This window comes from Polypterus senegalus, chromosome 3, assembly GCF_016835505.1.
Source record: "Polypterus senegalus isolate Bchr_013 chromosome 3, ASM1683550v1, whole genome shotgun sequence".
In the NCBI taxonomy this organism is placed as follows: Eukaryota; Metazoa; Chordata; class Cladistia; order Polypteriformes; family Polypteridae; genus Polypterus; species Polypterus senegalus.
The window spans coordinates 293,006,274-293,031,789 of record NC_053156.1 but is presented as its reverse complement, the minus strand read 5'-3'; the positions used below and the strand labels follow the sequence as shown (position 1 = coordinate 293,031,789).

Below are 25,516 nucleotides of genomic sequence, written 5' to 3'. Positions count from 1 at the left end.
TCAAGAATTTTAGACTGCATTTCAGAGAAGAAAAGAAAATCACAATGTAATCAATCTGAAAATCTCGATTTGTATTACTGTATAGAAACATTCAAATCTGGTTTGACGGCCAAATTATTTGTAGCATATTTTTCTAAAGTTACGTGAATAGGGATTGGAGGAGTACACTGAGCTGATTGGCCTGTTCCGATTTCATTTTGTTCATTAAATATTGAACAGACAAAGCTATATGAGAAGCTGGCACAGAAACAGTACCTATAAAAATTAATTCAGCTGCACCTTGGGCCAAATGACTGCCCCATTGATGATTTAGATGTGTCATATTACAGGCGGCAAATAATTATGTGATCCATTATTATTGCTTTATGTTAATTGATAATTTAGACCATTCTGCAGAGACACATTTTTACTTTGACAATTAAATATCTTTTCAAGTAGGTCCTCACTGTGGGAAACGGGATATGTCAAGGACGTAGCACAATGGGGCGCGAATAAAACATAATCATTCCAATGCCTTTATGTTAGTCCCAACAAAGTATATGGTGTTACCAAATTTACGTAGCAAAGAAGCCGCTATGCTTTTAAAATTTAGGGATGGATAGAAGCAGGCCAACACCCAGGCTCTACCCTGGCACCAGAATATTAACAACACTCCAGGAAAATGCTCATACAGACTAAACACACAAATACATATATATTTACTAGAATAACTACTTGGTAAAGCAAAATAACGACAAAAGTACTAAACACCACAAACAGACCACGCGCGACAATATTTACATTTACGGAAAAAGTCCTTACTGTAGTTGATAGAAGTAGTTCTGGAAATGTAAACTATGGTTAAAGGAAAGAAATAAGTACGGAACGTTTCCTTTTAATAAACTGCTTCCTGGAACTGGGATAGTGAAATACTGTCCTATGACCAGAGTCCAGAAGAATAGTCTTCAGAGGCTCACCTCTTCTCAAAGAGCATCGGTAGACTGGATTGAGAGAGAAAAAATAAAAACACCACTGTCCTTAATTTCAGGTGGCTGAGCACCACCCTTCTCCGGTACGAATGCCCAGTTAATAAAGGAGCTGCTGCTAATGAAGTTTTTTTGGAAAATGGGTCAATCAAAAAGTCCCTCCATATTCTTCTCTTCCAACTACAACTCCCACAAGCCCCTCCGCATGACTGCAAACCTGTTTAAAGTCACCAACCCCAATTTACAAACAGGAATCGGTGCAACCAATGTTGTTATTCACATTTAACAATCACTCAACAGGACGAACTTACACACAAATAAAACCCCCTATGTGGTCCCCCCTATATCTTGACTTTTTGGCCACAGCCACATTATCTTCAGCGGTAAACGTGACTACTAAGGAGGTACTGAGGGATTTGGAAATTGTAGAGGGAGAAGTGCTACTCAGATTAAATAAGCTGAAATCAAACAAATCACCAGGGCCAGATAATATTTATCTTCGTGTTCTTAAGGAGGCTAGTGAGTACAAATAGAAACCCTTAGGAAGTCACTGCACACTGGAGAGATTCTGAAGGACTGGAAATGGCAAATATCATCCCAGTATATAAAAAGGGTGACCGGGAAGATCCACGCAGCTATAGGCCAGTAAGCTTAACATGCAGCACAGGAAAATTAATGGAAGGAATTGTTAAGGATAAGATTGAGCAACACATGACAAGGACAGGAGTTATTAGGAACACTAAGCATTGGGTTAGTGTTTTACTAACAAGCTGGAATTCTATGAGGAGGCAACAAAAGGATGCGATTAAAGTGGAGCATGTGATATTATTTATCTTGACTTTCAGAAAGCATATGATAAGGTGCCACATGAGAGGTTGGGCATCAAATTAAAAGAAGTGGCAGTTCAGGGTGATGTTTTCAGATGGGTGCAGAATTGGCTCAGACACAGGAAGCAGAGGGTGATGGTGTGAGGAGCCAAATCAGAATTGGCCGATGTTAAGAGTGGTGACCAGCAGGGGTCAGTGCAGGGGCCGCTGCTATTTTTAATAAGTATATAAATGATTTAGATAGGAATAAAAGTAACAAGCTGGTTAAATTTGCAGATGATACCAAGATAGGTGGATTAGCAGATAATTTGGAATCCGTTATATCATCACAGAAGGACTTGTACAGCAGACAGGCTTGGGCAGATTTGTGGCAGATGAAATTTAATGTCAGTAAATGTAAAGTATTACATATAGGAAGTAAAAATGTGAGGTTTGAATACACAATGGGCGGTCGGAAAATCGAGAGTCCACCTTATGAAAAGGACTTAGGAGTCGTAGTGGACTCCAAGCTATCAACTTCCTGACGGTGTTCAGAAGCCATTAAGAAGGCTAACAGAATGTCGGGTTATATAGCGCCTTGATGTGTGGATTACAAGTCACAGGAGGTTCTGCTCAACCTTTATAACACACTGGTGAGGCCTCATCTGGAGTCCTATGTGCAGTTTTGGTCTCCAGGCTACAAAAAGGACATAACAACACTAGAAAAGGTCCAGAGAAGAGCGACTGGGCTGATTAGAGGACTACAGGGGATGAGTTATGAGGAAAGATGAAAGGAGCTGAGCCTTTACAGTTTAAACAAAAGAAGATTAAGAGGAGACCTGAGTGAAGCGTTTAAAATGATGAAGGGAATCTGTACAGTGGATCGAGGATGCTATTTTAAAATGAGTTTATTAAGAACAGGGGGACACAGTTGGAAACTTGTTAAGGGTAAATTTCGCACAAACATTAGGAAGTTTTTTCTTTACACAAAGAACAATAGACACTTGGAATAAGCGACCAAGTAGTGTGGTAGACAGTAAGACTTTAGGGACTTTCAAAACTCGATGATGTTTTTTTGGAAGAAATAAGTGGATAGGACTGGTGAGCTTTGTTGGGCTGAATGGCCTGTTCTCGTCTAGAGAGTGTTCTAATTCTTTAAATTGTTCTAATTATTACACAATAATGTGAAAATGCAACTTAAAAAAGTGAACACATTACAGTCCAAACTTTCACATATGAAGTAACATTAGTTAGGAGCTGCCTTGTTTCAAGGCCCACCAACTATAATGATGTAATGACAAGTCAACAATACATGTAAATTTCACTAACAGACCACAAATGTGACTTGAAAAATAATTTAATAACTTAACTGGAACATAAGCCACTGCTGTTTACAAATGGCTGTTTTGGTGCTTATGCGACATTTTACAAACCAATTATTTTGGGAGGAAAATGAAGAAAAGCTTTGGCAAAGCTCCTCGCAGTGGCAAGCAGGATGGGATGGAATGGCTAACTCTGACCAGCCCTCATCTAACCAGGGCTGTGGAGTCGGAGACAATTTTGGGTACCTGGAGTCGGAGTCGGCAAAAAGTTAACCGACTCCGACTCCTACTAAATTTAAATGGGAATTAAAAAAGTAAGTTGAAATGTCCCAATTCACAAACAGTCATAATGAACAATACTTCTCTGCTGTAAGAATAAAGCCCAATGCATGCAGTGCATAATGTTACCACAAAACGAACATGTCAAGTAACCATGAAGCATGCTTTTCATTGACTGTATGCGTCACTATATGGGATGTAATGCACAGGTAAGGTGCGGCACCGCTTTCCATTGTGTCGTGTTCCACTGTTACAGGGAACTGTGAACCTAGCCTAAAGCCCCCCATACGTTTACAGATGCACTGCCGATTTTTCTGCCGTTCAACGAGTCATCACGCGTCAAACGCCTGAAAAATCATCTGGTGTGTTCTCAGCTCCGTCGGCTCCCCTTCGCTATGCGCTAGTGAAGGGGGCCGAAGGAGCCGAGAACACAGATCTCCCTACCTGTCTCCAGCAGAGGCTCGTTCTGCTGATCAGCTGGCCGGTGAGTGACACAATGCACTAAACTTCCGGCTGGCTGACAGAGGAGACAGCCACTGCAGCAGACAGAGGCATCACATTACTTTGGATGGGGGCGGTGGTCGAGATTTTCGGCAAGCTGGATATGCCCGTCCACGTGGACACCCGCAATCTGCGGCCGCCAATCAATTGTGTTTGTCTTAAATCTGGCATTATAGTAGAGTGTTGGTTTCCTAGCCAGTAGTTCTGTGGTGAAATGACATGTATGTTGCCTTCCTTTCCTTCAATGGATGTAGAAAATACATTAGTATAGTATATACATACAGAGGAGTCGGAGTCGGAAGATTTAGAAACTGAGGAGTTGGAGTCGGAGCATTTATCTACCGACTCCACAGCCCTGCATCTAACCATGCAAATGACAATAGCATTGCATGAGCAGATATGAAATTCTAATGCTGACCTTGTCTGTCCATGGCCACCGTGAACTCCATCTCTGCTCCGTCCCACTTTACACAGTGGGGGCTACTTATCTGTTTCTGCTGATCAGAGCCAAAAAAGCAAAATTAAATCCTATGTATTACAATGTTATTGTATAACAAGAAAATGAGAAAACTTCCAAAAACATATTATAGAAGTGATGCTCCAAACGATCGACCTTGGCCTAAATTTGCCGATTTTCACTCCAAAAGGGTCTATCAGTGTTTGGTAATTGTGCTGTTCTGGTAACACTTAAGTATTTGTACTGCAGAATTGCAAGTATTATTCGTTTACTCTTATTCACCAAGACCTTAACAAAGGGTTATTTTTGTGTTAAGTACAGTTATAAAGCATCAGCAAATAGGTTACTCATCTCTGAGCAAGTGGCACTTGAAATGTTGATAAAATTACTTAGGAATATGAAGGATTCAAAGGTCTCATAATGAAGTACACAATATCAAGAGACGCATGTCTCGCTTAAACCACGTCTGATTGTTCCAAAGTGAAGTTATTTTAGAAGGCCACCTTGTACAGATGAATAACCACTTTACTGAAGCGTTGTAGGTGTTACTAACACCAAAAGAAGCCTTTGATCAGGTCTTGTTCCATAAGAGTAAATGAGTAACAGATTAATTTTTGCAGCACCTAAAGTGTTACTGCTGTACTCCTAAAACAATGTTTTCACTTTGTATATTTCATTTATTTTATTTTTTTTTTACAGTAATTTAGTTACAGTGTTCCTTTATGCAAAGTGTTATGTCACTCGAGGAATTGCACATGTTGTCTTGCAGTCTCAATTTCCTGTAAACAGAGAGCAGCATGGCAGACTTTAGAAGAGCGAACGTATTGAAATATTGGCTTTTACATTAAAGAAACTGGAATAATACACTGAGAAAAAAGTTTCAGTCCTGTTCATGGAGGGGAATGGCAGACATACATGTTGTCCAGCTGAACTTTGATTGGAAGAAAAAAGGCGGATGCATCTTCAGCAGAAATTAAATGAAAGGCGGAGTTCAGAATTTACATTTTGTCCATAAATTAAAATGGATGCTCCTGGTCTGAACATGGATGGGGAGAGAGAGTTTGTGTTTAGTACAGCAGCTTACATTTTTAATCAGAAAAAAAGAATAGATAAAGATTAATTTGCCCTTCTTGCACAGTAAACAAAAGGCTTGTTAGGTTAACAGTCCAATTTGCCAATCTGTCAATGTGAATAATAAACTTTGCCAAAATGTGTAAAATCCTGGTCATGCTTTGTCATTCTGGATTACTGAGTGTTTCCTGATGAGTGAAGAAAAAGAAAATTTGGACGCGATGGTCAGTAAGCTATGTGCCCTAGGAACCAAGTTACCCGAACTAATCCATAACATTTCAGTAATTACCGCTCTGATGCTGATCTTTCTGATCATAAAATAGGTTATTACGATACCAATTGAGGAGAAGAATTCACAATGCATTGCAGAATGACGGTATCTGAGGGTTCCTCTAGTCTGCTTGCCTCTGTCTCCTGCACGATTTGGCTCAAAAACTAATCAGCACATCGTTATCTGATAACAGGCTTAAGTTTCGAGTTTGGTATTTTTCCGTCTGGCCGTTTTAGCTCTAGGCGGTCCTCAAGAAACTGTGACACACACCTCCACACAGAGACAGACACACACCCATCATCGAGATATCAGGTGACCACTAAAACGTCGAGATCCGTCGAAAAACCCGAGATCAAAATTTTTAATGATTCTAAAGCTTTCGCTCTCCCCCAGATGATGATAAGTTATGGAGGGGGATGCCGCAAAGCAAAAAAGATTTTTATGTGACCCAATTTTATTAAAAAATGCACTAAAAATAAAACTTGTTCTAAGATTTTGCTGGTCATATGTGACTAAAAATACAATCATGTGGCACCCATAAAAGAATTAGTTTAATTCAATTCAAATGCATAGATTTGTTAAAGTGAAATTTCTAACCAGCTTAACTATGGAAAAAAAAGACACATCATATAAAAACGGATTAAATTATGTCAAAACTGATAAAATACTGCATTTTCACCGGACATTAGCATGCATGCAAAGTTTGAAAGAAATTGGTTTGGTAAAAGTGGGTAGAAAATTGATTGCAAAATTTGACTCAGACAAGCGGAGAGAGCAAGTTGAATAAAATTGCGTAATAAAAAAAATTAATTTGAATGATTTTAGCAACATCCTTCTATATAAAAGCGGTCGGGTGTCCTTCCGTCCCGTGAGTGCTACGCAGGTGCGGAGTTTCACACACGCCCCGTCCATTTTGCAATGCACGATGGGATTTGTAGTTTCGTTTTTCCAGGTAAAAGATGATTTTCTACTCCAGACTGTGCCATATCTTCTTCTTTCTTACTATATAAAAGCGGTCGGGATTGTCCTTCCATCCTGTGAGTGGAAAGCGTAGCGGTATGCCGCTTATCACAGACTTACAACTTGCGGCTTGCGGTACGAAGCGACATGATGTGAGCGGAGTTCTGGTGCTGCCATCGTTCCCTTGCTTTTGTGCGCGATGTGCTGGAAAAATAGACACAATTGTGTCTCTGGAAATAATTGATGTTGATGGAGTACAAATGCCTCACCACGTAGTAAATATCAGGGGGGTTCAAAACGGCGACCTCAATATAGAAAAAAAAGTTTAAATTTCATCACAAAAATAACAGGAACTACGAGTATTAAAGTAATACCACTCAAATGCAATATAACCAAATGAATGAGTTTGTATAAAATATTAAATTGATATACATATTGAATTGCCTTAAGAAGTGGTCAACTTAAAAGTCGGTCGCCTTAAAAGGCGGGTTAGCCTAGTAACAAAATATGTGAGGAGTGAAGGGGTCTGAATATTCTCTAAATCCACTGCAAATTTAGACAGCTAAAAGAAAAATAACTCGACAGTTTTTAGAGTATACAGATTTCAGACATGTTAAAAAATAAAACACCAGGCCTGAGTGTAGGTTTTGTGTACTGACTATGCTGTGTATTTGCCTGCAGTCCAGGCCTGCGTCCTGCCGTGTGCCACATGTATAAAATTGCCTCTATTCTTTGTGAGCCTGTAATGAAAGCAAGTTCAGAAAAAGGATAATCAGATTTTTAATTTTATATTTTCAAAGCAGCATAGCCATGGCTTTATCTGTGGTTTCCACAAAAAAGGGTGAATATGCATGAGGACCTCTTTAGAAATATCGAATAAAATGACAGCTGACTGTGACTCCACCACAGCTGCACACCACTGGTCCTGTTGCAATTTAACAGAAAAGAGTAGTCTTAGTTAAACTGCCAGGTTTTTGCCAATAATGGCGTGTTTTGCTCTAAATCCTGCTGTTTATTTTACGTGGCCACATCTACTCACTTGAGCTTTTCTGCACTTCTAATTTGACTGGAGATGACAACACTGTGCTCGGGCAGGGATCTTTCAATGCACACTCGAAGATAAATGTGGCTAGCAGCTGTTGCTACTATAAATCGTGTTAATTCTCTGAATGAAATTATGATCTCTTTCCCTCGCTAGCTCTCTACTGTCAGACGGAGCTGCTGTGTGAATGCAAGCCAAGTCACCGCCCTCTGTGCTATGCCAAGAAATATTAAACAAACCCACCCTTTGTCAATCGCTTCCTTGATTAACTGAAACTTAACCATATGTGTCCGAAAAAAGAAAGATGCTTAAAAAGCAGATTTAGTGGTGCCAGCAATCCCCAACCATTTAAAGATCTGGGTTGTTTTGGTTATCTGTTTTATTTTCAATCATGAAGGTTCCATTTATCCTTATACCTCTGGGAACTATGATCATATACATTCAAAAAGGGAACAAGTATCCTTGATTCATCATTTCTAAACCAAATTGTTACCCCTGAGGTTTGAGAGGCAGTTTTATCCTAAATAACAAATAGACTTAAGTAAACAGAAGTTCTACAGCAAACTGTTCTTGATTACGCAAAGCTGTGGGGCAAGGGAAATCATAAAATATTAAAAGCAGAATTGTAGAAACTATCATAACTTTACTAACATTTCCCAGATTATTATGCTCTAGGTATTTAATGATTTACTTAGACAACAAAAGTCAACATTTTGGATGAATAACATCTTTTTCAACATTTCCAAGAACATTCATTTTTTTTTTCACGTTTTCCAGTGCTTTTTAGATAGGCAGAAAGACTGGAAGACAGACAGATATGACTGTCACAATTAGATAGACAGACCGATTGGAAAAGCACTCTATGATAGATTGACAGATAAATATATAGAGAGACAGAAAAGAAAGCTCACCTCATTAAATATTTTTTTTTAACATACACTGACCAGCCACTTTATTAGGTAAACCTGTTCAAATGCTTGTTAACGCAAATATCTAATCAGCCGATCACACGGCAGCAGCTCAATGCATTTCAGCATGTAGACCTTGTCAAGCCGATCTGCTGAATTTCAAACTGAGCATCAGAATGGGGAAGAAAGATGACTGAAGTGACCCTGAATGTGGCGTGGCTGGTGGTGTCAGAGGGGCTGGTCTGAGCATTTCGGAAACTGGGATTTCCACACACAAACACCACTAGATTAATTAATTTATTTTTTTCTCCAGCCGTCTGGAGTTTTTTTTTTTTTCTGTCCACCCTGGCCATCGGACCTTACTCTTATTCTATGTTAATTAATGTTGACTTATTTTATTTTCAGGTGGCACAGTGGTAGCGCTGCTGCCTCGCAGTTAGGAGACACGGGTTCGCTTTCCGGGTCCTCCCTGCGTGGAGTTTGCATGTTCTCCCCGTGTCTGCGTGGGTTTCCTCCCACAGTCCAAAGACATGCTGGTTAGGTGGACTGGCGATTCTAAATTGGCCCTAGTGTGTGCTTAGTGTGTGGGTGCGTCCTGCGGTGGGTTGGCACCCTGCCGGGGATTGGTTCCTGCCTTGTGCCCTGTGTTGGCTGGGATTGGCTCCAGCAGACTCCCGTGACCCTGTGTTCAGATTCAGCGGGTTGGAAAACGGATGGATGGATGGATGGATGGATCTTATTTTATTTTCTTACTGTGTCTTTTATTTTTCTATTCTTCATTATGTAAAGCACTTTGAGCTACATTTTTTTGTATGAAAATGTGCTATAGAAATAAATGTTGTTATTGTAGAGTTTATAGAGGATGGTTCAAAAAAGGGAAAATATCCAGTGAGCGGCAGTTCCCTGGGCGAAAATGCCTTGTTGATGCCAGAGGTCAGAGGAGAAAGGCCAGACTGGTTTGAGCTGATAGAAAGGCAACGGTAACTCAAATAAGCACTTGTTACAACCGAGGTATGCAGAAGAGCATTTCTGAACACACAACACGTTGAACTTTGAAGCAAATAAGCTGCAGCAGTGGGAGACCACACTCTGTGCCACCCCTGTCAGCTAAGAACAGATAAATGAGGCTACAATTCGCACAGGTTCACCAAAATTGGACAAAAGAAGATTGGAAAAATGTGGTCTAGTCTGAGGAGTCTCAATTTCTGCACCGACATTTGGATGGCAGGGTCAGAATTTGATGTCAACAACATGAAAGTATGGCTCCATTCTGCCGCGTATCAACAGCTCAGGCTGGTGGTGGTGTTGTAATGGTTTGGGGGGTATTTTCTTGGCACACATTGGGCCCTGTAGTATCAACTGAGCATTGTTTAAATGCCACAGCCTACCCGAGTATTGTTGCTGACCATGTCCATCCCTTTATGACCACAGTGTGCCCATCTTCTGATGGCTCTTCCCAGCGGGATATTGCGTCATGTCAAAAAGCTCAAATCATCTGAAACTGTTTTCTTGAACATAACAATGAATTCACTGTACTCAAATGGCCTCCACAGTCACCAGATCTCAATCCAACAGAGCACCTTTGGGATGTGGTAAAACGAGAGATTCACGTCATGGATGTGCAGCAACTGCGTGATGCTATCATGTCACTATGGACCAAAATCCCAGAGGAATGCTTCCAGCACCTTGCTGAATCTATGCCATGAAGAATTATTGCAGTTCTGAAAAGCAAAAAAGGGTCTCAACCCAGTACTAGCAAGGAGTAACTAATGAAGTGGTCAGTGAGGGTACGTGAACATGTCAAAATTGGATTTCCATCTAAACGGTATCTCTATATATAATCTTCATTTGGATCTTGATCTTTGTTTGTCCGCTAATGAATTAGAAGAAGCAGCACTAGATGGCAGTAGAGAGACAGCTAAAACATAGGCATTGCATTAAGAATCTCCTCCAGGCTTATACTGCTGAAGACTGTAGTACGCCAGTCACACCTCAAAACACAGACATTCAAACTAAACAAATTGTTGTGCTTTAAATTAACTAAAGAGATCTTCATTTAGATCTTGATCTTTGTTTGTCCCCGAATTCCACGCATGCGTAGACCACCTTCCAGTTTAGTACGTTGTTGTTACTCACGGATGTCAACAATGTGCCGGAATAACGAAAGGGGTGGTGGACAGTGTTATGCTGGTTAGCTTCTGAGGCCTGGTTAGAGAATGAGATTGCCGAAGATAAAAGGTACGTGCCTATGTAACATATGAATGAAAGAAAGACAGTGGGGAAAATGAATGACAATGTAACAGCACATTCCAGAAATTATTATTGTTACGTTGTAGCTGGCGAGTGCTGCGCGTCTCACAGTTGTACCGTGGTTTGCTCACATGTCAGTGAAGTGATCCCTATTTATGCTTTAAAGAGCTATTTATGCTTTACCGATGTGTCCCCCTTTTATAACCATTGCTCCGAGTATATTGCCTGACTCTTTGGATTGCCACAAAGCAACCTGCGAGATTGGAGAAAGGTTGAGAAGACATCATGAGAGGAAACGATAGCGTTGTGAAAACGAGATGGACTGTGAACGGACAGAAGCAGAAATGCTGCTACACCACCACATAATTACGATTCGGACAGTGATTCCGAGTAGGCCGTTCCTATCGAATCAATATCCAAGGGTTTTCTTTCGTAATTTTGTTTCCCTTATAAAAAAATCATAATGCTGTGTGACGAAGGGCCCAGTTTACGACTGGCAGCTGCGTTTAAACAGGGAGCCTTTCACGGACAACTTTAACATGCGCAATGTAGTTGGGCGCACATGGCTAGTCTATAGATAAAGGTGATGTAACTAAACATGGCAGCACCGCTGTCAAGCAGTAAAGAGACCAGTGTTTTTGTTCTCGGCCCTCCCTTCGTAGTAGCATGGGTTTCATCTGTATTCTTCAGTTCATTCCCACAGTCAAAAACATGCAGATTAGATGGACTGGTAATGATGAACTGGCCCCAGTGTGTGTGGGTGTTAACACTGTAAAGGACTGGCGTCCTGCCCAGGGATTGTTCCTTTTTTTGTGTCCTATGCTTTCTGGGATAGGTTCCACCTTTCCTGTGACTCTGCACATGACAAAGCGGGCATAGAAGATAGGTAGATAGATAGATAAATACAAAATTCTCATGTGAAAAAGTAACTGCATCCCTGCAATTGTCACTACCTCAAATTAAAGTCAGGTTCAAATGATTAGAACCTCATTAAAGAGGACCTTATCTGAGCCTGTCTTATCTAAACCTCAGACATTTACAGAATGATACTCTATATGTTCAATTTCCTCAAAATAACTATTCATGGTGGCTCTAAAATCGGTACTGACCCCTACTCTCTTTTCTGTTTCTTGTTCCGGTTTCTTTGTGGTGATGGCCTGCGCCACCACCACCTACTCAAAGCTTCATGATGCTCCAACATTGATGGATGGATTAAAAGGGAGAAGTCTACGTGACCATCATCATCATCAAGCCCTTCCATGAGAATCCTAAATCCAAAGAGGACTGTTTCATTTATGTTAGGTAGAATGCCCAGAGGGGACTGGGTGGTCTCTTGGTCTGGAATCCCTACAGATTTTATTTTTTCTCCAGCCGTCTGGAGTTTTTGTTTTTCTGTCCCCTGGCCATTGAACCTTACTCTTATTCGATGTTAATTAATGTTGATTTATTTTGTTTTATAATTGTGTCTTTCATTTTTCTATTCTTTAATATGTAAAGCACTTTGAGCTACTGTTTGTATGAAAATGTGCTATATAAATAAATGTTGTTGTTGTTGTAGATGTTTGGTTTGATATTTTTATTGAAAAGTAACTGAAATCGAAAGAGCTCTCTGAGAGCTGATGAAAGAGGATCATAGATGGCTACAAGTCTGGGAAGGGATTTCAAAAAGATGTTCATATAAAAGGAAATCAACCCAGCATTTTACAGTCTGTAAGTGGAGAAACTTTCAAACAACAGGCCAGGGTGTCCCAGCAACTTTAGTCTGAGAGAAGAAGACAAGATGCTAAAAGAATCTCTAAGTAGTCCAGAATTTCATCACAGGACTTCCAGGTAGCTTTAGGCACTGCGGATTTCAAAGTGCATGAGTCTAACACAACAAGACCTATGGCGGAGGTGTTCCAAGATGAAGAGAAAATTCAGTTTCTGATTTTTAATAAATTTGTAAACTTTTCCAAAAACATGTTTTCACTTTGTCATTATGGATTATTTGTGCATTGAGTGATGGGCTAAAATGGTAATATTCTGCTGTTCAAATCAAATCTACAACACAATAAAGTGTGCAGAAAGTGAAGGGGTCTGGATACTTTATGAATCTACTGTATATACCGTAGTTAACTTTACTTTGTTGGTAAGCAAGAAAAGAAAAGCAGCTGTTAGCCCACTTTGCTGGATGATCATAAATTTTAGCACACAAGAGTTCAAAATGTATGGCATCTCAGGACTGGTTTGTCACTTATCATGCATTACCGTCAAAGACTGGACTGAACCATCAATCCCAGCAAGCACAAAACTGACATGTGGATGAAAAGTATGGATGCTGTTTATCATATCTGACCATATGGCCCAAATGTCTGATATTGGCTTTCTTCAATATAATGTATGCAGCTTCTGATTGACAGTTACAGGCCTGCACCTCTGCAGAAATCACGATGAATTTAACTTCATAGTTTGCACTGTATGCCATAATTGTAATGCTACAGACACAGGAATGAAGTTGGTACCATGCTTAAGTGGACCGAGAAAGATTTATAATAAAAAATGAATAAATAATATAAACAATAAAAGTATCCACAGCTCTCTGCAGCAAAAGAGGGGGACTAAACTGGAACATAAGACACCAAACGTTTTAGCTGAATTCCTTGTGAGTTGTAGCCTTTACCAAGGTTCAAGGCTTTTACTTAGTTATGTTTACACAAGAAAACATGGAAATTGCCTTCTCAAACTGCACTGTCTCTATAAATTAAAAGATATACTTGATCGCCTATGTTTTCATAATATAAGTAAATACTAAAGCCACACAAAGAAACAGAAGTAAAAAATGAAATTTACATTTCTTGTGTAGTCTACAAACACCAGGCTATATGTGAGCCTACCAAATGACAATGCTGCCCTCTGCTGGAGGCATGATGCACAACACCCTAATTAAAAATCGCACTCACCTCGAGTTTCTTTTCCAGGGATTCAATTCGGTCTTTTTTGCTGGCAAGGTTGGCACGGGTATAGCGGCTCTGACCGGGAAGGTATAACACTTGACTATAGCACTCTTCCCACACCTGGTTGTATGCTTCAATAGACAGATCTCCATGACCCATGCCGTGTTTCACCACCTCCATTTCTAATTTTAACAGATCATTTGCCTGCATGGTGACAAAAGATTACAAGAAATTGTATAAACAGTCGAAAAACAATATTACACTCTCATTAGCTCAATAAAGAGTCTCTTGTAATACACATTTATAACAAACAATGAAAAAAACAAGTTGTGAAATAAACATTAATCTTTGCAAATGAATCAGTTAATATGTCACCGTGTGAGTACATATGGCTTTTGTCAGATTTTCAGAAGATTAAACAATACCATTTTCAAAGATTGTTTAATCCTGAGCAGGGTCTCTGGGAAGATGTGGCCTAATCCAGCAAGCACCGGGTGCAAGGCTGGCACAATCCCAGGACAAGGCACCAGCCCATTGCAGGGTGAAAAGATACAAACCTACTACTAGGATCAATTTAACTCAACTTCACCTAACCTGCATATCTCTGAAATGTGAGAAAAAAAACTATTCAGACATGAGGAGAACATGCAAATTTCAAATAAGAAGGACCCAGGCCATGAACAGTGAGTGTTCTCCTTATTGCGAAGCAGCAGTGGTATCACTGCACCGCACTGCAGAAGAGCATATAGTGTAGTAATGAAGGTCCTCAGCAAAGCAGGAGGACCTCAAAGTAAAACCATTGCTTCTCTAAATCGAGCAGAGCCAGCTGATGTGGTTTTGGGCCTGTAGTTAGGATGGCTGGACCAGCCAAGAACCACTTGCAGTAAACCCAGGGGACACACTAGTAGGATTTTCTCAATCGACTGGTCTGAGAATGTTCAGAGAATACACCAGAAGTAGCTGGAAAAAAGTTGCCAGTCACAGGGTAGCCGGGTGGCATGCTGCCACTGCAGCCCTCACCACAAAAAAGCAGAGTTGAAAATCGGTGAATGAACACTATAGTTAGATTTGGCGGAGTTTTGTTTAATTACTCCCATTCTGTAACTGTTTATTAGAGGAAACCTGGGGAAAATCTGTGCAGTTTGGTCCTGGCTTGAATCTCAATAACTATTCCACAATACATCCGTTTTCAGTCTGCCTTATGTGAGATGTGACGGGTGGCAGTATAAAGGCGTTTCATTTCTATTTTGGGCTCTTTCTCTCTTTTCTTTTTTTAAGTATGTGTATATGTGAGCGAGTATTACATGCATATACGGTGTCGTTTTTTTTCCTCCCATGTTTTAAGAAGATAAATGAGAAACCAGAGGTGCTCTAGGCGCACATTAAAGTGCATGTCAATTTCAAAAAATTCCACCTGTAGTTGATTCCATGTGTAATTCTGGTTTCCTCTCATTAAGTTTAAATGATTTTGGACAAAAAAGGCAGGTTTCAGAAATGAAAGTTCTTCCAAAACACAAAAGTACAATTTTCATGCCCGTTTTTTTCATTTTTGGGAAGTGGAATACAGGAAGCAGTTTATATAATAAAAACTGTCACTTCCAATCATTTCAACAAATGAAAGACACAGTTACTATTTAACAACATCTATAAATATATGTAGAACTTCTAGGAACAAAGTAGATAGTTTGTTGGGTTTTTTTGAGTCATAATCATATTTTGTGTCTGTTATATCTGTAAATATCTACAGTTCTGAGCTATGGAGGTGGGTATGTACATTAATATATACACGAATGTCTATATACACATATACAAGATCTGTAAAAAAATAAATAAATAAATAAATAAATAAAAAATAAAAAAATTGGCACGGCCAGCCTTTAATGGATCAGGCAGGTTTAGAAAGTGGGTGGCTGGGTAGACAGAAAAATGTTTAATGTAGTATTGTAAGTTTAAAACAGAAGCCCCTGCCAAAAGACTTCTACATTACAGAGATTAGTGGAGCCGAAGCCAACCCTTTCATGTGACAGCTAGGTGTGCAGAATATTTTGTCAGCCTAATAAAACAAAACAGACAAAAAAAAAAAAAAAAAGTTATTCATCTTCAAAAGCTTTAACCAAAAAGCTCTTTGAATACACAAAAACAAAATTCTGGAAACAAAAACCCTCATTATTCTAATCTCTCTTTTCAGACTGGTCAGCATGAATAGAATAAGTACAGTTCTGACAAGGTCTCAGGAGTGGTTTTTGTTTTATTTTGATTTGATATTCTTTATTAATCCCTGAGAGGAAATTGTCTTTTCAAATGACCTTTAGGGATCAGAGTGCAGGGTCAGCCATTGTACAGCACTCTGGAGTAATTTTCAGGGTAAGGGACTTGCTCAAGGGCCAAATGGAGTAGGATCTCTTTTGCCAGTAATGGGATTTGAACCGGCAACCATCCAGATACCAATGCAGTCGCTTAGCCTCAACCCTGCAAGTTGTTGGAAATACATTTGCATTTGTATATAAAAACATCAGTGATGCAAATGTTTGAGCACGCTGGTCAAATCAGGTTTGGTTGATTTTCTAAATGAAAACACGTTAGCACAATCTATTCAGGGAACAAAGAATATATACTCAGCAAAAAAAGAAACGTCCTCTGACTTTCAACTGTTTTTACTTTCAGTAAACTTAATGTATAAATATTTGTATGAACACTAAAAGAGTCAACACCATAAGACATAAACTAAAAATGTTTCACAATGTGTCCCTGAATGAAGGGAGGCTCAAAATCAAAAGTACCAGTCAGTATCTGGTGTGGCCACCAGCTGCTTGAAGTACTGCAGTGCATCTCCTCCTCATGGACTGGACCAGATTTGTCAGTTCTTGCTGTGAGATGTTACCCCACTCTTCCACCAAGGCACCTGCAAGTTCCTGGACATTTCTGGGGGGGAATGGCCCTAGCCCTCACCCTGCGATCCAGCGGGTCCCAGACGTGCTCAATGGGATTGAGATCCGGGCTCTTCCACTGCGAGGATGATCAGCTGTCCTTCCTGTCTCCCTGTCTCATAGTGCGGACATGGCAATTTATTGCCCTCGCCACATCAGCAGTCCTCATGCCTCCCTGCAGCATGCCTAATGCACGTTCACGCAGATGAGCAGGGACCCTGGGCATCTTTCTTTGGGTGTTTATCACAGTCGGTAGACAAGTCTCTTTAGTGTCCTGCGTTTTTAGAACTGTGACCTTAAATGCCTACTTTCTGTAAGCTGTTAAGGTCTTAGCGACCATTCCACAGGTGCATGTTAATTAATTGATTATGGTTAATTGAACATGCATGGAAAACATTGTTTAAACCCTTTACAATGAAGATCTGTCAAGTTATTTGGATTTTTAAAACATTACTGTTGAAATACACAGTCCTGAAAAAAGGAGCGTTTCTTTTTTTGCTGAGTATATTTATTTATTTGTAAATAATAGCCAACCAGCTAAAGTACTTTGCTATGAAGAAAGAAAGAAAGAACTGGTGTGTTTAATTTTTTAAATGTTGAACCCTTTTCTTACTGCTAGCTGTCCTATCCATCATCTCCACTACACATGTCAAGAATTTGCTCTTTTTCTGTCTGACTGGATTCCATACTTGCTGTAAGTCCTTGCTGGACTGGACCCTTGAATGCAGCTTCTTTGCATTTTCTGGTTTATGTTCATTTCAAATAAATGTTCAATCCCAGATTATTAAACTGGATGGCTTGTTGAATAAATGAATCCATGGACAGCAGACAACAATGACAGTATGGAGAACATAAGAAATTTGACAAATAAGAGGAGACCACTTAGTCCATCAAGTCTGTTTACTTAGCTATTAGCGAAACCGTCTCGATATCCAGAAAATTCTTAAAGGATGTTGAGGTTTCTGCTTGAACTCCTTGTCTCCGTAGTTTGTTTCCAGAGTCCCACTGCTCTTTGGTTAATGAAGTGCTCCCTGGCTTCAGTTTTAAATCCACTTGTCCTTAATTTCCACTGATATCCTTGAGTAAGTAATTCACCTTTAAGCCAAAAGTATGTTGCTGGATCTACTTTATCAACGCCTTTGATGATTTTGAAGACCTGGATTAGGTCCCCATTGCAGTCTCCTCTGCTCAAGACTAAACACGTTTAATTCTCCAAGTCTGTCACAGCAGGAAGTGTCCTCCTCTGCAAAGCTTCAAGTGCTTCCATGTTTTTATTGTAGCGTGGTGACCAGAAGAACTTCACATAATACTCCAGATACGGTCTTACTGGTACATTATATAGTTTGAGCATAATATTCCTGGACATGAATTCTACAGTTTTTATGATATAACCTAACATTTTATGTGCCTTTTTAATTGCTTCTGTGCATTGTTTAGTTGATGAATGGGGAGGATTAGACAAAAGATGTAATCTTGTGTGGCAATGAAATAATCGAAATTAGTAAAAAGAAAACCCTGTACCGGTGGTCTGTGGTTGATACGGTATCCTCCCATCAGCCCCAGCAAACACCAGTTGCCCTATGGGATTTTCGGTCTTCATGTCGGCACTGGGTTTTGGGATGCCCTCTTCAATTGTAATTCCTCGGCCTGATATACCATATAGCCTGTTTTTTAAGTTGGACCAACGGCAACATGCATGTAACATTTTATGAAAATCGGTTCAGCTGTTTGCTTTTTTTACCCTCTTAAGACAACATGGATATGCTATTTTGTAATATGTGTGTAAATTTAAGACACAGATCAACACATAGTAACATTTTTGCCTTGAAAACTAGATGCATTCGGTAAGTTGGAAGGTTTTTTCATTCACCTATGGACCTGTGTAACTTTTAGCCCCATTGTAAGCTGCAAGAACAGACAAGGTATTTTTAAAATTTATTTAAAATGCTTCACTTCAGAACACAAGTTTATGTGGCAAATTAACATAAACCACAATTATGAAGAAATGACTTCAACTTTAAAAATACCAAACCTATCCTTTAAACACAGTGCCTATGGCAGAAATCATGGCTTCCAAATGTCCTTGATCTTGTAGTCAGCTAACGTATTTTTTTTTTGTTTTTTTAATTCCTGCTTTTGGAATTTTTTTCCGCCACCCTTTCAGAGTAAAAATATTTTTATTTCTTGCACTGTATAATTAACATCTACCCACAGATTTTTAATAACGTTCAAGACTATGAACTGTAAAGGGTATTCTTAAATATTCGTCTTTGGTTTCTTGAAGTATTTCTACATTGTTGATTTTGAGGAATGTTTTGGATTATTGTCTTCTTGGAATTTACAACCATTTTCAGCTCCAGTTTCTTCACTGGGTGTGGAACATCAGCTTCCAGGATTTGTTGAAACTTACTAGAATAGTCTTCTAATCTCTCTGTACAGTATCCTGTGCCAATGAATGCCACACAATCCCAGATCATAGTAGATTCACCAGTCGTGATTAAACAGCTGACAAGGTGTTCTTTTCTTCAGAAGTACACCTATAGTGATTGAGCCAAAAACTTTACATTTTGTTATCCTGAGACCATAGCACTTAGCTCCAAAATGCCGTTGGCTTATCTAAGTGTTGTGTTGCCTAATTTAGACACTGGCTGTTCTGATATGAATACAGGTGAGGCTTCCTTCTGATTTTTGTGCTTCTTTATGTTTGTGTAAGCAATGCCGCACAGTGGACTGATGTACCACTACTCCTGTGCCAACTACAACTTCTATCAGGTCATTTACAGAGAGATATGAGAGTTTTGTTTTGCATACTTGACCAGTCTATGAGAGGCTCTATTGTAGATTTTCCTAGGACTTCCAGATCTTGCATTGACTTGTGTTTATTTTTTCTTTTCAGTGAGACAAGGGGTGCCTAAAATAAAAAATCTTGGAAGGCTTGGAAAGAGACAATACGTGATTTTGTCTGAGACACTTTAACGTCCCGCGAGACTAGGCAGTGAGACAAAAGGACAGCTGCTACACAGGCCTTTAAATGATTGACACGCAGCGCGACAAGCAAGACATGCAGCCTGGCAGCAGCTGATCCGACCGCATCTCCTTAGCGTGCATTCTGCACCACCCACACATTGTGAGCGGCAGGGTGCCCTGGGTTTGGGGGTAGGTGGGCGAGTGAAGCCACTTCGCGTCTCTGAAATACACACTAAATACTAATACACAGACACACACACACACACACGCACACTCAGTAAACCCTTCCAGTTGGATGAAGGCCCCTGCAAATGCAAAATTCTGCAAATATGTTTTGGGCCCATGATGACTGCTAATTCTAAGTTTACTGTACTAAATAAGATGCAAAAATTTGTGAGAAATGTGTGATAGAATGATCACTGTGCAAGCAAATCACATGTGTAAGACTGGCTGCCAAGACAAAGATGGGTGGTGCCACCCTGAAAAAGTGTGCAGTTCATCAGTGAACTGTAACTTTTTATAAAGGTTAAATTATAATAAATTTGTGTCTAAATTTATAGTAATAAGTGACAGAAATGATAAATTTTACATATACAAAAGAAAACCAGTGAAACACTAGGTACAAAAAGATAAACACTCACTGAATGATTCAGTTTTGCGGATGCTGATATATATAAATAGATTTAGATATAGATATATATTTATATTGTGGCGGATGGCCGATGCCCCTTCAGTATATGTTCCGGGGAGCAAGCATGGGCTACCCAATACCTCCCCTGGGATGCTAGATGGCAACCCCCCTGGGTTGCAGCGGTGCCTCGGACTCCTGCAGGGCTTCATGGGAATTGAAGTTTGGTATAGCCCTGTTGGGATCCGCAGGCGCCACCAGGGGGTGCTGCAGCAGGAGGTGCTTGGCCGTTATGGGCAGTGTTTTCACCACACCCAGAAGTGCAGCTGGAAATTATTTTATATACAGTATATAGATTATACATTATACACAGTATATATATATATATATATATATATATATATATATATATATACACACATACATACACACATACATACATACACACATACATACATACACACATACATACACACACACACACACACACACAGTATATACATACACCAGAGAAACTCTAGGACAAAAATTGGAGTGACAGTGACAATCTCAGCCTCATTTTCTTGGTAACTCTATTTATTCTTTTTGATATCTTGTGTGGTGAACCTTAGTATAACTTACCTTTCTGAGCTCATCTTCAGTAAACTTTTCATAGGAGCAGTGATCTAGGTATGCAATATGTTCAGCATTGTTGGCTCCAGTTCCCGGCCCCTTCAATTTCTTCCCAGCAGAATCCAAATAAGGGTGGTGAAGATTATCGAAGTGTAGCATTGTGATAATTTCTTTCTTCACAAGCTCTTCTGCCTTCTGAATTTCTGTGAGTGGTGGCTCAACATTCAATGGCCTCAAAATGGTCTCATTGACCTATTCAAAATTGAAAGCAAAAGATGGTTAATCTAAACAAAACAGTTAACCGGCTTCCATAATCTTTTCTGTAATGAAAAGATGACAATTTACGGTGTCAACGGAACATGTAGTCTAGTCAGATGGATTTTTTATTTCAATATTTTGTGGAATGGAATGCAATTCTTACATTATGCCCGCTTAATTTCCCCCTTTCATTATAACAGGTTTAATAAAAATAGCACAAATATTTCTCTAGCTCCTATCTATTTTACTATTTCAGATTTGTAATTAATTGTTTGACTAAGTAGGAACTGTTCATAGACTTTATATTTACATTAGTGGGAGTGCTATGGAAAGGGACAGCAGCTTTACAGTTCCTGAAATCAAAATCACTGATGGCCTAAAGTAAGCAAAAAACATTATAGCAACACGAAGGCAGAACAACTCCTTTACTACATACATATCCATGTCTCAAGGCTACTCAATAATTACTCATTCTGACAGCTGCATCTGTGTGATATTGTGATCATCTTATATTTAGTGTACGATGTCAAAGTTACTGTTTGTGTTTACAGTGTACTACTGACACTAGTCTGTGACAGCCATGCAGTCACAAGATTACCAGTTCAGTTCCTGCTTGTGACAGGCACTTAGTCTGTCCGTGCAACCAATAAAAAAACAAAAAATATAAAGAAAAGCACAATAATGCTGCATCCAATTTACCTCTCCCGAGTTCCCAAGTTCTAATACAATAATTAAAAAGAGAAACTTCACCATGACAACATTTGACTGAGCAGGACAATCACTTACTATTCAAAATAAGCAGAATTTTTATTTTTTGTTTTGTTTTTGCGAGAGTGATGTACAATATGGCATATTCAATATATACTGGCAGACTGTCGGTTCAAGTAATGTTACTGCCAGAAGGGATACTACTCTGTTGGCCCCTTAGGCAAGTCCCTTAACCTGAAAATTACTCTATGGGTGCTGTACAATGTGCTCTAACCCCTAAAGGTCATACGAAAAATGTGAAAAGACAATTTCACTACATGGATTACTAAAGTATATCATTATCATCATCAGCTATTATTTTGTCCGTAGTGGATAGAAATAAGATTTCTAATGTTTTGCTGCCATCATGTGGTTATTATATGTACTGCATGGAGTATATGACCAAACAATACAACTATCCTACCTAAAAAGAATGTTACCAGGAGGCTAAAGAATGTGTTAATAAATCACTCTTTACTGAGCAGACTTAAAATGTCCAGGCACACAAACACTCTACCAAGTTTTGACCTACCATGTGTGGAGACAAAGAACCAAAGTCAATAAGAGGTAGATCAATACAACAGCTTTATTGAGGAAGAACACTCAGACATCACTGACAGTCAGTTAACAATTCTGATTAATCAACCTAAAGGCAGACCTTTTATGCATAACTCCGATTACAAGCAAAAAAGAAAAAAAAAAAAAAAAAGTTATTTCCCTAAATCAAACTGGAATAATCCGGACATTATATCACTCCATGGTTCAAATAAAATAAGGTACCACCTTGATTAGATCTTCTAAACTGACACTGACCTTTCACATTAAGCAGAACACTCTCACCCAATACTGACCTAATTTTGCTGGAATGCAAGCAAGCAGTTCTTTAACCTTAAATAATCCCATGAAGCATTGCATCTTAAGTTGAACTCTACTTATTGTGACTTTAGTCAGTTTTAACTAAAGACAATCAGGCCCACAAGCCATGCAATAATAAAAAAAAAAAAAAGAAAAATCTTTTTCTAACACATGAAAATCACTGGTTGGAAAACACTTGCTCTTTCACTTTTAATCATAAAGTCATTTATGATACACCCGCACACAAATATTTTACCAATCATAAATGACATCACATGAGATATGTCGTCGTTGAATTTACACCTCTCTCTATCTCCTGCCACAACAAACAGGGAGAACTTCTCAGTCTTCAGCATCACAGACAAGAGAAGGAACTGGAATGTGTATTTTCCTTTCATTTTCCTTATGATTTCCTGAAGATAGCTGACAAAATAGGAATTCATTCTGTTTTTTTTATTTTTAAGAAAAGGAATTCAGCTCTAGTATTTGTTTTCATGTCGGAGACATCCTGAAAACATTTTTTTTTGCTGTGCCACACCACCATTTGACATTTGTTTTGGTAGTTATTAGTAGTATAGCAACCTTTTTTAATTATTTATATTTTTATTTTATTTTCCAAAATAAGAAATTACAATGCATACTACTCAATCAATGGTTTACTTCAAAATCAAGGGAAAAAATTGCAATACAAAGGGAAAGAAATAAGATTCAACCCACACCAACGAGGAAGAAAACAAAACAAAGAAAGGCAAGAGCAGAGAAAAACACATCTAACTTTTCATAAATAGTAGAAAAATTCATAGCTTAATACAGTTAACTAGCCAACCCGCGGCATACAATACGTCACTTAATCAGGCCGGTTTTTTAATGATTTTTAAGCACAGGGAGGAAATTAACATTTGAAAAATCGGTAATGTAATAAATCAGCAAGAAAAGCAACATTGTAACAATGCACGGAACGAACCAACACACAATCGTCCGTGACTGAAAACTGGCGGACCGCCATCGCGCCTTCCCCTGCCAGACGGAGGGATGGGGGTGCACGGCGCGGAATGTGGAACGGGAGGAGAGGAGAAGGACGTCCATTCAGCTCCCTCTGTCATGCTAGTCTGCTGATTTATCGTTCAGTATGCACTGCCCGCTCATGTGCCCACCTCCAACTCGTCACTTGAGTCGTTGTCGTTTTTGCACAGTCAACATGCACCTGTGACTCACGTCTTCTGTGTTCCTGCAGGAGCATCTAAGAAGACGCATGTGTATCATGAATGTGTATTGCTGTATGTAGCGTGTAAAAACAGTTTGCTATGGTGCACACTGTCGTGCGTCGTAACCGAAAACTCGGTTTTTAAAGACTGCTTACTTAATTGTGTTTTAACCTCAGTTGTAAAGGATTGTTTTAAGGATCCCATGCGATACCCCTTGCAAACTGTTTTACACGCTGCATATGGCGACTCACCTCCGCGAGAAACATGCCTCTATGAACAGTCAAGGTGGCTCGGAGGTGCATGTGGCCTCCACGACAGACGGATATAAATGACGGCGTTTTTTTCTGTGTCGTCGCGTGTGAGTTGGTGGGCGTGGCTCTGCGAGTTGTTGTCGTCGTATCCAATGGAGTTGGTGGGCGTGGCTCCTTCCTGCGTGTGCCATAGGTGTCTTACTTGTCGGCGGCTTAGTGAAGCTTTCCATGGGTGTCTTGCCTTAGTGAATTATATATATATAGTTAATGATGGGCACAGCATGCTTACCATAACAATTTTACCCAGAGTGCACTGGGTGTCCGTGACGTGTAACATTATCTGCGTGGCAATACAAAGTGTTTGTGTGTGCAGTTTGGCATCATCAAAAATTAGGGTTGTTGTGTGTCTTTGCAAATGAATCTTTCATGCATTGGCCTAGTATAAATTACTTCCAACTTCTATTTTTTTTTGACTTTAATTCTTGGTTAGTGTATCATGCTTCCCGAAAGATGGGTTCGATCCCAGGTTAACGAATTTGACGCAAATCCTGATTATGTCTCATCGCCTTGTCCTCTTACAATTATATCCATGGTCTCCTCTGAGAGGAAACAAAAGGCTTCTGTCTGCTGGAATGAGATCCAACAAACTTTTAAAGAATGTGTTATTAACAAACTATTTGATGCTTTTTTTACCCCCAATACTATTATTTTTAATCCTAAAAACTCAAAATCTTAATACTTACCGAACATTAACAACAAAATGAAAAATTATGCGATGAGTAATTAAAATATACATTATCTTTTTAAAAAAAATAAATGGAACACTGACAGAATTTTATCAACTGTTTCAAAAGATGGAACTTAAGAATCATCAGTTCAATAAATCAAAGCAAAATGTGACAAGGTAAGACTAAGCTAACAGAAACTATGGAGAGCTGGCAAGTCTAAGCTGTTGATGTGCCTCTGGGGTGCTTCAGAATATGAAAAGAAAAAGTCTGACTCATCTAGGCAAACTGCCCAACTACCCTCTCCTTTTGGCGACTTACAGCATGGCACAGCAAAAGCTAGTGTTCATAAATATTGCAAAATTATCATAGGGGGATGACAAATGACTTTTGTGACTTGAATGTTTTATTATACAACTGGTAAGAATAAATAATATGTTGACATTAAAGATTCTCCTCTACAGACTGATTGCACAATGCAGGTCTTACATATATTACTCAGATCTAAAATAAACTGTTGCTATGAAAATAAAAACAAAGCACACAGAAGAATTATTTGATTTATAAAAAAAAAAA

The 25,516-nt window shown here is 39.2% G+C and overlaps 1 protein-coding gene across 1 annotated transcript in view; it reads right to left on the bottom strand.

Moving 5' to 3' along the window:
• cdc5l (CDC5 cell division cycle 5-like (S. pombe)) overlaps window positions 1-25,516 on the bottom strand; it is a 98,313-nt gene that overhangs the window by 10,421 nt on the left and 62,376 nt on the right. Inside the window, exons 13-14 of the mRNA XM_039749444.1 lie at window positions 20,909-21,151; window positions 13,772-13,969 (exon numbers count right to left, since the gene is read on the bottom strand). Coding sequence (XP_039605378.1) covers window positions 13,772-13,969; window positions 20,909-21,151 — 441 coding nt within the window. The remainder of the gene's footprint in view (window positions 1-13,771; window positions 13,970-20,908; window positions 21,152-25,516) is intronic.